The following is a 12,430-nucleotide window of genomic DNA, read 5'->3' as shown; positions in this document are numbered from 1 at the left end:
AGCATTCAGCCACAACCAGTGTGGGTTCTTTTTTTGTTTTTGTTTTTTGTTTGTTTGTTTTTACCATAAAATCTCATGTGAAGGAAAAGGAGCCATGAGGGTAATCAAGAAGCCAGTTTATAGTCTGAGGAACAGGGCAGTGTAGCTATGACACCTGGCTGACAGGTGAGGAGAAGAGCTATGCACACCATGGAGCACAGTACCTTTGTGGGCACAGGGAGCTGCCAGGTGCTTCGCAGACCACGTACCCAGATGGCCTTGAAGAGGAATTCTGAAACCCTCCTGGTTCAAAATATCCTACAGCTCCCATGGCTCCAGGACTGAACACACTCCCCAGCAGAGCCTGCAAGGCCAGGCTCTGCAGGATCCTGGTCCTGCCCCGGTCCTCAGTCACACTCCCAACCCCGTGGCATCTGAGAGAATCGGCCTCTTCCCAGCTCATCTGTGTTCCTTCTGCTATCATCTTGTCAATCCTTCAAGGCCCAGTTCTAATTCTTCATCCAAACCTTCCTAACTCCTCTTCCCCAATCAACCCTTCCCTTCACTGCAAGTCCTGTGGCACTTACGACCTTGTCAAGTGTCACCTGGCATCCAATGGTATGCACAACAGGACAAGTGGAAGAGAGTGAGCCAGACAGAAATCAGTGATGCACAGAAGCACCTGTTGGTAACAGCAGCTGCTGCGGCTCCCCTTTTGTGAATGTAAGGTCCATTTTCCCTGTGAGGAGTAGAGAATTGTAGACAAGACTCAAGAGTCTACCCTCCCCTCCCTTTTGAACAAATTTTTTAGAGACCAGGAGGTCTCTATCACCAACTGGAGTTCAGTGGTGCAGTCATGGCTCACTGTAGTCTCAAACTCCTGGCTCAAGCGATCCTCCTGCCTCAGCCTCCCAAGTATCTGGAAATACACATGCAGGCCACCACACCCGACTAATTTTTAATTTTTTTTTTTTTTTTTTGTAGAGACAGGGTCTCAATTTGTAGCCTAGGCTAGTCTTGAACTCCTGGCCTCAAGTGATCCTCCTGCCTCAGCCTCCAAAAGTGTTGGGATTACAGGTGTGAACCACCGTGCCCAGCCCCTCCCCCCCCCCTTTTTTTTTTTTTTTTTTGACACAAGGCAACAGCTTGTTTCTTACACCCAGGACTAGGGGTGGAACCCTGGAGAGTATGTGGGTCTGGCTACTCTTCTCTGCACCTCAAGCCTTGGAAGACAGAGGGTCATCCCTGGCTCAGGTTGTGCCATTGTCTGATGACGAAGGAGGGGCAGATGGATGCATTTCATACCTGTGTTCCTCTCAAAGCTTTCTTCCTTTCCCCTCAGACTGTGCCTAGAGGAAAAATCTAACCAGAAACTTTTTTTTTGAGACGAGTTTCACTCCGTCACCTAGGCTGGAGTGCAGTGGTGTGATCTCAGCTCACTGCAACCTCTGCTTCCTGGGTTCAAGCAATTCTCTTGATTCACTGGAGTAGCTGGGATTACAGGCGTACACCACCACGCCTGGCTGATTTTTGTATTTTTAGTAGAGACAGAGTTTCTCCATGTTGGCTGGGCTGTTCTCAAGTGATCCACCTGCCTTGGCCTCCAAAAGTGCTGGGATTGTAGGCATAAGCCACTGCGCCCAGTCAGTCAGAAACTTTTCAACAGCTACTTTGTATAAGCAATGAACTATTCAGTTATATCTATGATTTGAAGTTCACAAAATCAATTGCTCTTACCATCAATGGCTTTATAATCCTTTATTTTGTGTTTCTACTTTAATGACATTATTGTATGCATCACTATTTCAATTCAAATTACCTTTGGGAGGTGTGAACTAGATATAAGTAATCTTTAACACATATATTTTTGGGACAGAGACTTGCTCTGTTGCCTAGGCCAGAGTACAGTGGTACAATCATGGCTCACTCCAGCCTCAACCTCCTGGGTTCAAATGATCCTTTCACCTCAGCCTCCCAAGTAGCTGGGATGGCAGGTACCCACCACCATACCTGGCTAACTTTATTTCTTTGTAGAGATGGGGTCTCACCATGTTGCCAGGCTGGTCTCAAAGTCCTGGCCTCAGGGGATCCATCTTGGTCTCTCAGAATGCTGGGATTACAGGCGGAAGCCACTGTGCCCAGCCTTGATTTCATTTCATAGTGAAAACTTCATTCTAAAGTCAAGGATTTTATTTTATCCTAAGCTGCTGAAGGCTTATGTTAAAATAATTTTATGTTTTCAGTGTAGCCAGTAGCCGCAATGGATTGCCTTCTGATGAAAATACAGATCCTACATATTGGTGTGGCTGACACTCATTCTACATGCTTTCAGATTTAAGAAACTTGGTGCAGAGGTATAGGAAGCTACCTCAGCTATTCTGTTTGGTTTCACGAAGACCTTGAGTCATTGCTCATCATTGTGCAGGATAAAAAGGCAGCTTTGGGGACCCAACACTAACTCTAATAGTTTTCCATTTTCCTGTGCATCCACTTTGGGGGTTGCATTTATCTGCCTCTCTCTGGGTCTGGTCTCTGCTTCTGGTTTCTGCATATTCAAGATCAGGCCACACCATGGATCCTGGTCTCCCCTAGCATTTCCAGTGGCATTCCCAGCCAGGAATAAGGCTTTGTCTCCATCTGACAATCCCAGTCTAAAGCAAGATTCCCTACAGAGCATGGCCACCCTGGGGCAAGCACCTGCTAGGGCAGTTTATTCAAAAGGGCAACAGCAGGAACCCACATTTTCACCTACTTCCCACAGTACACCAAAGCCTCTCATATCCATTATATTCTCTATGAATTATCTCATTGTAAATAATATGTGAGTTCCAACTAAATGTTTTTTCAACATTCATTACATCCATAGGGGTTCTCTCCAATAGGAACTCTCATGACATTGTATAATGAGCTACAATGAAACGCTTCCCACCTTTGTTGCATTCTTGGATGGTTTTCCCTCCTGTATGAATTGAGGGGTTCCTCTCCAGTAGAATTTGTGAGATAGTGACTGAGAAGCTAGCTCACCCTGAAAGCCTGCGCACATTCCTTTAACTTATGTTCGCTGTCCATAGTGTGAATAACCTAATGTCTAGTAAGAGTTGAGCTCTGGCTGAAGCATTTCCCACATTCACTACATGCGTGTGGCTTCTCTACAGAATGTGTTCTATGGCAATGAATCAAGTGTGACATCTGAATGAAGCCTCTCCCACACATGACACACAAGTAAGTTTTCTCTCCAGTGTGTATTCTTTGATGATCAATCAGGTGTGATGTTTGAAGCCCCTTCCGCACTCATTGCATTTTTAGGGCTTCTTTCAAAAATGCATCCTTTGATTATGAACCATGTGTGATGGCTGACTGAAGCTTTTTCCACACTCTTTACATTCAAAAAGTTTCTCTCCTGTACGAATTCTCTGATATTGCCTGGGATTTGCTTTCGGATTAAAGGCTTTCCCACACTCAATACATTTATAGGGCTTCTCTCCAGTATGTATCAGTTGGTGTTTAATAAGGTTTGAATTCCCACTAAAAGCTGTGCCATATTCATTCCACCCATAGGGCTTTTCTCCAGTATGAATTATCTGATGTTTAACAAGTTTTGATGTCTCCCTAAAGCCCTTGCCAAATTCACTACACACATAGTGTTTCTCTCCACCATAAATTTTCTTTTCCTTTTTTTTTGAGACGGAGTCTCACTGTCTCCCAGGCTGGAGTGCAGTGGCGTGATCTCGGCTCACTGCAAGCTCCGCCTCCCAGGTTCACGCCATTCTCCTGCCTCAGCCTCCCAAGTAGCTGGGACTACAGGCGCCCGCCCCCATGCCTGGCTAATTTATTTTTGTATTTTTAGTAGAGAAGGGGTTTCACCGTGTTAGCCAGGATGATCTCAATCTCCTGACCTTGTGATCTGCCCGCCTCAGCCACCCAAAGTGCTGGGATTACAGGCGTGAGCCACCGCGCCTGGCCTTTTTTTTTTTTTTTAGACGGAATCTCACTCTGTCATGCAGGCTGGAGTGCAGTGCCGCAATCTCAGCTCACTGCAACCTCCGCCTCCCTAGTTCAAGCAATTCTTCTGCTTCAGCCTCCTGAGTAGCTGGGATTATGGGCATGCACCACCACACCCAGATAATTTTTGTATTTTTAGTAGAGATAGGGTTTCACCATCCACAGTGAATTTTCTGATGTTGTATAAGGCTTGAGTTGTGATTTTTTTCCCACATTCAATACATACACAAGGCTTCTCTGTAGTATGAATTATCTGATGCCAAGTAAGGTGTGAGTTCTTGCTGAAAGACTTCCCACACACATGACATCCATGGGGCTTTGACCCACTGGTAACTGCTTGATGTCCACTCAGACATGACTCACATGGAAAGCCTCAGCCACCCATCCTCCATCTACTGGCTCTCTCTTCTGGCCTGTCCCTCAGAGGTACAACAGGTTTTGTGCCCAGAGACAAACTTTTCTCCAATTTATTACATTCCTGGTATTTGTCTGCTGCATTGATTTTCAAGTGGGAGCTGACCACTTGCCTCGAACCTCTCTTTTGGGGAAATAACTTCATCCTGGTTTTTTTGTTTGTTTGTTTTTTGAGACGGAGTCTCGCTGTGTCACCCAGGCTGCAGGCTGGAGTACAGTGGCGCAGTCTCGGCTCACTGCAAGCTCCGCCTCCCGGGTTCTGGCTATTCTCCTGCCTCAGTCTCCTGAGTAGCTGGGACTACAGGCGCCCGCCACCACGCCCAGCTAATTTTTTGTATTTTTAGTAGAGACGGGGTTTCATGGTGTTAACCAGGATGGTCTCAATCTCCTGACCTCATGATCTGCCCACCTCAGCCTCCCAAAGTGCTGGGATTACAGGCGTGAGCCACCGCGCACGGCCATCCCGGTCTTTATTGTGAATTTTTTCCAGCAATATTCTGCTCCTGTCTCAATCCTGCAAGCTGATCGAAACTCAAACTCCTCTGGATTGCCTCTTGGGAAAATCTCCTGAGTTACTCCTTGTAATTGTTCTTCAGATTTTTCTGTTGGGGTTGATTGTTTATGCTTTGTCTTGATGTAAGAATCTGAAACAAAGAATGGAAATTAAAAGTTTCTCTGTGAAAGAAGAAACTGATTGAGCCAAAGCAAATTTCTGTGCAGCTCGTATTTGCCAGCCTGAGTTGAGTTTTATTTTCCCTTCTGTTAATGACTTTATTCCATTTGTCTTGTATCACGCTTAGTTGTGTGTGTCCATCTCTCTCTGACTGGACTGAAATTCTGAGGGCAAATGCCTTCTCACACAGATACTTGCGGCACCTTGATGGCACAGTGCACAAAGCAGGAACTGACAACTAAAGAACTAGGGATTCATTCCAGCAGTGTTTGCCAGGTGCCTCCTGGGTGCCTGGCACTGCTTGAGGTACCAGGGACTTGGTGAATGAATGAAGTCCCTGTCCCTTAGCATTCTAATGTGGAGACCAACAATATGATAGGACATCAGGGCAGGGTAAATCATTCTTCCCCAAACTACGATGTTCTGCACAAACCAAAATGTACACTCCCTGAAGACAAGGACTTGGTTTTGCTTATACTTAACCCCAGCACCTAGAAGAATGCCTGCATGCAAGCAGCGTGCAAACTGTGGAAATAGGAGAGGGTGCTGGGGGCATGCTCCCATGTGAACACAATGTGGAGTTTTGTTTGTACTTTGACATGTAAGCGCTAATCAGCTCATCAGGGAAGCCTGGTCACCACTAGAAAATGGCTGTCCCACCTGAGTAGCTGCACAAGGAGTAGCACAATGGGCTTGCACTTCTCCTCAGAGGGAAGGTGGGGCCAGGACGGGAGCCAGAAGAGACAATCAGGGGTCTCTCAGCTGGCCATTCAAACTCCCCCCTCACAGCTCACATGCACAACACATCACGGCTTCCCCTGAGACACCTACCTCCTCACTCACCTGTGCAGGGAGGCCCTGGCAGAGCAATGACCCATGGCATTTTCCCCTGCTCCCGCTGGGAAATAACCCTGAGTGTGGACACTGAAAAACCTGTTTATCAAGAAGGTAATGGTCAGTGCTGGAATATCTGAGCTGCCCCTGGCTGAGGGCCACAGAGGCTGCAAGAGGAGGGGGATCCAGAGGAGGTCTCGAGAAGAATGGGTGATGAGATCATTGGGCACTCCCTGCTGGGACACGGGTACTGGGGATGTACCATACCCATGGACTGGGGATGTTTGGTCTATGAGTCAAGAGAGCCCAGGGGACCAGTCACCTGGGGATGGGGAGCAGGGACCTGAAACCCACCATGTGATGCTTATCCAGAGCTGTTAGGGTGCAGTGGTTCTCTAGCATCACATCCTGGTGGGGTGCTCTCTGAGGGGGTCCCAGGTGCTGCCCCTCCTCCTGTGTGAGGTACATGGCCACCTCCTCAAACATCACTGTGCCCTAAAATCACAGGTGCTCACTGCCCAGAGAGCCTCACCCCTGCCCAAGGGCAGGCACACCTTGCAGCTTGGACTGAGTTTCTAGCAAGAGGCTCTGTGTGCGTCTCCCTACCTTCCAGGCAGATGTTTAGGAAAAGAGCTAGGGGTAGGTTAGGCAGGGAAAGTGTGACTATGGAAACACAGAGCTCTCAAAACTGGGCTCTCCCCTCAGGGCCCTGCACCCTGCTCAGCTCTGTGGAAGGGGCAGCCAGCGGGTTGGGCCTGCATTTGGGGAGGGAGATTCTGTTCTCAGGGCCCCAAGGGTCTGCTGGGCAAGGGGCTCCAGGCTGAGGGGGAGAGGCCTTGGGCAGCAACTGTTCCCCAAAGATCAGCTCACCTGGGGCTCAGCCACCATCGCTGGGCTCCTCCTGGGAAGGTTAGAGGCAGGGTGTCAAAAGGAAGACACAGAAGGGCAAGCCCATGCCCCGCAGACCTGTGTGCTGCAGCAGCCCCAGGTCACAAGCTGTCTTAGGAGCTGGTGACCCTGCATTTCCTTCAGCATGAAGGGTACTTGCCCCCAAGACCTTCTCACCTGGGCTTAGTGCTGCTGCAGAGCCCTTGAATTCAGGTTCAAGGGTGATACTGTGCCTCTGCTGCTTGGATTCTGGGGGATGTGACCTGACCCTGACCCTGCCTGGCAACACCTCCCCCTGGTACCCTCTCCCACCTCCAGAGTTCGGGTCCACTGCGGGCTCCCTCGGGTCTCCAGCTTGCCCTCCTCCCTAGGGCACCTCAAATCAATGCCTTGCAGGGGTGAGGCATGTTGAAGAGGGGCTGGAGTCATGCTGGAGGGGTGTGCATCCTCAGAGTTGCCAGCAGGAGGACCTATAGTTCAGGCCTGGAGAAAACCCTTTTGGTAGAGCTGGCAGCAGGCCCCAGGTTGGGAATGGCAAGGGATGGCGGCTCACCCCTCCACCTGCTCCCCTCCTCCTCAGCCGCCCCCACCCCTGCCTGAGGCCAGGGCACCTCCCACCCCCAATCACCACCCTGGTCCTTGGTCTCCCAGTCTCTGCCCGCCCCTGGCTCAGCCCACTGTGACTTGGGTTTGTAAATTGGCTTCCTCACCAGGCCCCTGGCCCATGGCCCTGTCCATCTTGAGGCCTCAGCTCTGCAGCCTCCCTGAACCCCTTCGAAAGAGGCCACCACAAAAGAAGCCACCATGGCATCGTGGTTGCGGGTGGAGGGGCATGGCCTGAGCTGGACCCGGGAAAGGTGGTCAGCAGGGGTCTGCCCCCAGCCACTAGGGGACAGGCCATAATTGGTTGCATGTCACCTCAACGACCTCTGCCTCATGGACAGCAGAGACCACGACTCCACCCACTGGGGCATGAAGGACAGGGAGTGTTAATCTGTGTGGGCTCCAGGTTACACCCAGAACATGGAGTATAACACAGATAGATGGCCACACGTGGTCACAAGTCAGTGTCCTAAAGAGAAACAAAAAGCAGGGAAGCTATTCCAGATTAAAAGAGCCAGCGAGATGCGGTGGCTTAGGCCTGTAATCCTAGCACTTTGGGAGGCCAAGGCAGGTAGAGGCTTTGAGTCCAGGAGTTTGAGACTAGCCTGAGCAATATGGTGAGACTTGGTCTCTATAAAAAAATACAAAAAATTAGCTAGGCATGGTGGCACATTCCTGTAGTTCCAGCTACTCGGGAGGCTGAGGTGGGAGGATCACCTAAGCCCGGGAGGTTGAGGATGCAATAAGCCGTGATCGCGCCACTGCACTCCAGCCTTAGGGACAGAGTGAGACCTGGTTTCAAAAAAAAAAGGAAAAAAAAAAAAAGGAGCCTGAAGAGACACAATTAAATGCAACATGCAACTTTGATTTGATTAGCTTCTGAATTAGAGGGGAAAAACCCAGCTATGCAGATATTTTAGAGATAATTGGAGAAATTGGAGAAATAAGAGTTTTGTGACCATGGGATTGTTTGTTTGTTTGTTTTGAGACGGAGTCTTACTCCGTTGCCAGGCTGGAGTGCAGTGGCGCCATCTTGGCTCACTGCAACCTCTGCCTCCTGATTCAAGTGATTCTCCTGCCTCAGCCTCCTGAGTAGCTGGGACTACAGGCGCATGCCAACACACCCAGCTAATTTTTAGTAGAGACGGGGTTTCACCATGTTGGCCAGGATGGCCTTAATCTCTTGACCTCGCGATCCGCCCGCCTCAGCCTCCCAAAGTGCTAGGATTACAGGCATGAGTCACTGTGCCAGGTGACCACGGGATTATTGTTAATTCTCTCAGGTGAAATAAAGTGTTGCTATCATGTAAGAGAATGTCCTCACCTCTAGGAAATAGGCTGAGGTACCTAAGGGAAAGTGCCATGATGTCTACAAATTACAGCGGACCCTGGAACAACACAGGTTTGAACTGCCAGGGTTAGTTATAATTGGATTTTCTTCCGCCTCAGTCACCCCTGAGATTGCAAGACCAATCCTCCTCTTCCTCCTCCTACTCGGACTACTGAAGGTGAAGACAATGAGGATGACCCACTTTCACTTAATGAATATTAAATATATTATCTCTTCCTTGTGATTTTCTGAACACCATTTTCTTTTCTCCAGCTTATTTTAAGAATAAATTGGCAGACACGCAGTGGCTCGCCTGTAATCCAGCAGCACTTTGGGAGGGAGGTGTGGGTGGATCACGAGGTCAAGGGTCGAGACCACAGTGGCCCATCTCTACTAAAACAAAAAATTAGCCGGGCATGGTGGTGCCTGTAATTCCCAGCTACTCAGGAGGCTGAGGCAGGAGAAATGAAGTGAACCCAGGGCCCGGGCTTGCAGTGGCAAGGCGAGATGGGCGCCACTACGCCAGCTACAGGCAACGAACTCCGTCTCAAAAAAAAAAGAATAGAGTATATAATACATATAAAAATATGTTAATTGACTATATTATGCATAAGGCTTCCAGTCAACAGTAGGCTATTAGTAGTTAAATTTACAGAGTCAAAAGTTATGCTTTAATTTTAACTGCACAGGGTCACTGCCCCAACCCTATATTATTTCCAAGGGTCAACGGTATTTTCTTTTTTTTTTTTTTTTTTGGGCAGTCTGCTGTCGCCCAGGCTTCGTGCCGTGGCGCGTCGGCACTGCTCATGCCTCGCCATTCTCCTGGCTGGGACTTCGGCATCGCCCGCTGCTTCCGGCTAATCCCTGTGAGGCGAGATTTTCACCATCAGTCTCGATCTCCTGACCTCGTGATCCGCTCCCTTCGACCTCAAAGTCTTTGGGAGATATTGACTGATCAACGGTATTTACCAAATTACTTTTCAGCAACAAAAACTAAATATATTCAAAGATACAGCCAGTGTGGCAAAATGTCGACGACTGTGGAATCTAAATGAAGGGTTTATGATGTTCATAATACTTTTTTGTGGATTTGAACATTCTCAAAATCTCGAGCAGTGTGGAAAGTAAAAAGCTCCTCTTCAAAGTTTCTACTTCAGGCCGGGCGCGGTGGCTCAAGCCTGTAATCCCAGCACTTTGGGAGGCCCGAGACGGGCGGATCACGAGGTCAGGAGATCGAGACCATACTGTCTAACCCGGTGAAACCCCGTCTCTACTAAAGAAATACAAAAAACTAGCCGGGCGCGGTGGCGGGCGCCTGTAGTCCCAGCTACTCGGGAGGCTGAGGCAGGAGAATGGCGTAAACCCGGGAGGCGGAGCTTGCAGTGAGCTGAGATCCGGCCACTGCACTCCAGCCTGGGCGACAGAGCGAGACTCCGTCTCAAAAAAAAAAACAAAAAACAAAAAACAAAGTTTCTACTTCAAATCAGAAATGTTATTGGTATTTTCTCTCCGAGCTAGTTCTGTTCAAGCTCCTTATTTTATAGTGATAACTCTGTTAAGCTTTATATAGCAAATGTAACGGAATAAGCATACTGTATGCCTGTATACTCTGACTTCAGTATTTGTGTTAGACATGTTCACAGGTATGTAGTACATTCTGTGTCCTTTTACCTTAACCAAAATATTCGTGCTGGACATGCCCAGACATGTCCCAGCTTGCAGCCTATGCCCCTTCGTTATTTGGAAATGTTCTAAAGTCCTTTCGTAAGCAACTTCCTCTTTTCCTTTGTTCCTCATTGACTTTACCTATTTAGGAAGTTTTAAATTGTTAGCCAATCAAATTCAGCCTAGAATGTGAGGTTCAACTCCAGCCAATGGAGACAGGACACAGCAGTAGGGGCCTCATGCATTAGGGATAAATATTCCTGTCTCCCTTTGTTCGGTGTACTCTCGTGGTGAGACTGCTGGCAAGCAGTACCATTTCTGCAGAAAGTAAAGTTGCCTTGCTGAGATAACTTTTTGTCTAAATGCTGACTCGTCCTTGCGACACCAGGGAATAAGCATTTATTTCTAAGAGGTAGCAATAGAAGGCACCACTCTGGCTTCCTACAGAGGGCAGTGTGGAGGCAGGAGACGACAGGGGAGGAAACCTGTGGTCCAGGCTCCAGTGGCCTTTTCCTATCTTAGTGCTCCACGTTCGCTAAGTCGGAGGTACCACCTGTCATCACCACCCCATGGCCATTCATGCTTGAGAGGAGAGTCCTGCACAGACAGAGCCAGGCTCTGCTCCACATTTCCCTCTTTAGGCTATTCCCTGGCCCCCACCACCACCAGCACGCTTCCGGCCCAAGAGCCGTGCAAGGACAGCAGGGCGGCTTCCAGATATCTTGTAGGGCATTGGACGTGAGAAGAGCTGAGAGAGGAGCCCTGGGTGACCCTTGAGTGGAATCAATGAATGAACGAATGATTTCCTCTCACCTCCTCGAGTTTACTTCATATTGGTGGATCGTCTCAGGAAGACTCCAAAAGTGACTGCCACCACTCAGCTTTCTGGCAGTACAAGTGGGGAAAACGCAGGGCTGGAGGATGAGGCCAGAGGTGGGAGTCTCGCTTGTCCCTGGACCCTCCCTTTCCCACTTTCACCAGACAAAATGGCGGACCCCGCCCAGAAACCACGTCCCCACCTTAGAAGACACAGCCCCGAGACAACTCCGCTCGTCCTGCACTAACCTCACCCGAAAGCACGTCATTCACCCTTCACATATGCCGGGGCATATACTCACCCTTCACAGACCCGCACCACCGGCAACATGGCTCTCAGCCTTCACAGACCGTCAAGCCAGGAAAACACCCCTCTCCCTTAACAGTCCCTCATGCCGGAAAACTCTCACCTTCACAAACACCCCCACCCCAGGAACACGCCCCTCACCCTTCACAGACCCTCATTCCGGTGCCCTCACGCTGGGCCTGCCTTCCATTCCAGCCCCATCCCCTTCCTTCCACCATTCCGCTCCCTCCTTCCTGACCACCACCATGACCACCTCCACCCCACCCAGGGACACGCCCCTTGTCCTTTATAGACTCCACTCCCACCTGTCCACTAGAGACCCGGCCTCGCCCCTGCATCCCTTGTAGATCCCGCCCTGTGACCACACCCCTCGCCCTTCATAGGCACCGGCCCGCCACCGTGCACCTTTTATTGGCCCCGCTCCGTGACCACGCCCCCGCACCCTTGATAGACTCCACCCCCGAAGACCCTTCGCAGGAGCACAGTGACCCCGCCTCCACAGGGTCCGCTCCGCCACCCTGACCCTTCCGTGTCGCTCGCGGGGCCTCACCCCTGTCCGCCTGCTCCAGTGCCCATGGGGAAGCCTGGTGCCAGGGGCCACCAGTCAGACCAACTCATCGCCCGACTGGTGGGACGAGCACAGGTCGGCAGGTCACAGGCCGGAAGTGAGGCTCGTCCGGCCGCTCTAGGACGCGGGAAGACCGAGGCCTCGGTGATTCCCCTCCCCCCGGCCTGGCTCCCTCAGGAGAAGGCGCAGCTAAGCGAGGACCCGACATCGCGGTCGTACCCGCCTTCTTTTCTGGCCCGGAGTACGGCCTGGGATCTCCAGGGGCGGAGACTGAATGGGTGCTGTCGAGGACCGGCGAGAGTCTGGAAAGTTGGCGCCTTGGTGGGAGACCGAGGAGGTGACGGATAGGGA

General features: G+C 50.2%; 1 protein-coding gene across 6 annotated transcripts; it reads right to left on the bottom strand.

Moving 5' to 3' along the window:
* Positions 1 to 4,848: 4,848 nt before the first annotated feature.
* LOC108587416 (zinc finger protein 557-like) lies at positions 4,849 to 12,159 on the bottom strand. 6 transcript variants are annotated; one of them, XM_031669901.1, is made up of 6 exons: positions 12,062 to 12,159; positions 11,202 to 11,273; positions 6,773 to 6,803; positions 6,257 to 6,397; positions 5,900 to 6,001; positions 4,849 to 5,039 (listed from the first exon to the last, which is right to left on the bottom strand). In XM_031669901.1, the coding sequence occupies exons 1-6, from the start codon at positions 12,127 to 12,129 to the stop codon at positions 4,968 to 4,970; spliced, it is 486 nt and encodes a 161-aa protein (XP_031525761.1). In that variant the 5' UTR covers positions 12,130 to 12,159; the 3' UTR covers positions 4,849 to 4,967. The 6 variants fall into 6 exon arrangements, 3 of the variants coding, with proteins under 3 accessions (XP_031525761.1, XP_031525762.1, XP_021798464.2); XM_031669902.1 differs by having other exon boundaries at positions 5,912 to 6,001; XM_021942772.2 differs by lacking the exon at positions 11,202 to 11,273.
* Positions 12,160 to 12,430: the final 271 nt, after the last annotated feature.

Source organism: Papio anubis, chromosome 8 (assembly GCF_008728515.1).
Source record: "Papio anubis isolate 15944 chromosome 8, Panubis1.0, whole genome shotgun sequence".
Classification (NCBI taxonomy): domain Eukaryota; kingdom Metazoa; phylum Chordata; class Mammalia; order Primates; family Cercopithecidae; genus Papio; species Papio anubis.
The sequence above is the reverse complement of the archived record's forward strand: the minus strand, read 5'-3'. Positions and strand labels throughout refer to the sequence as shown.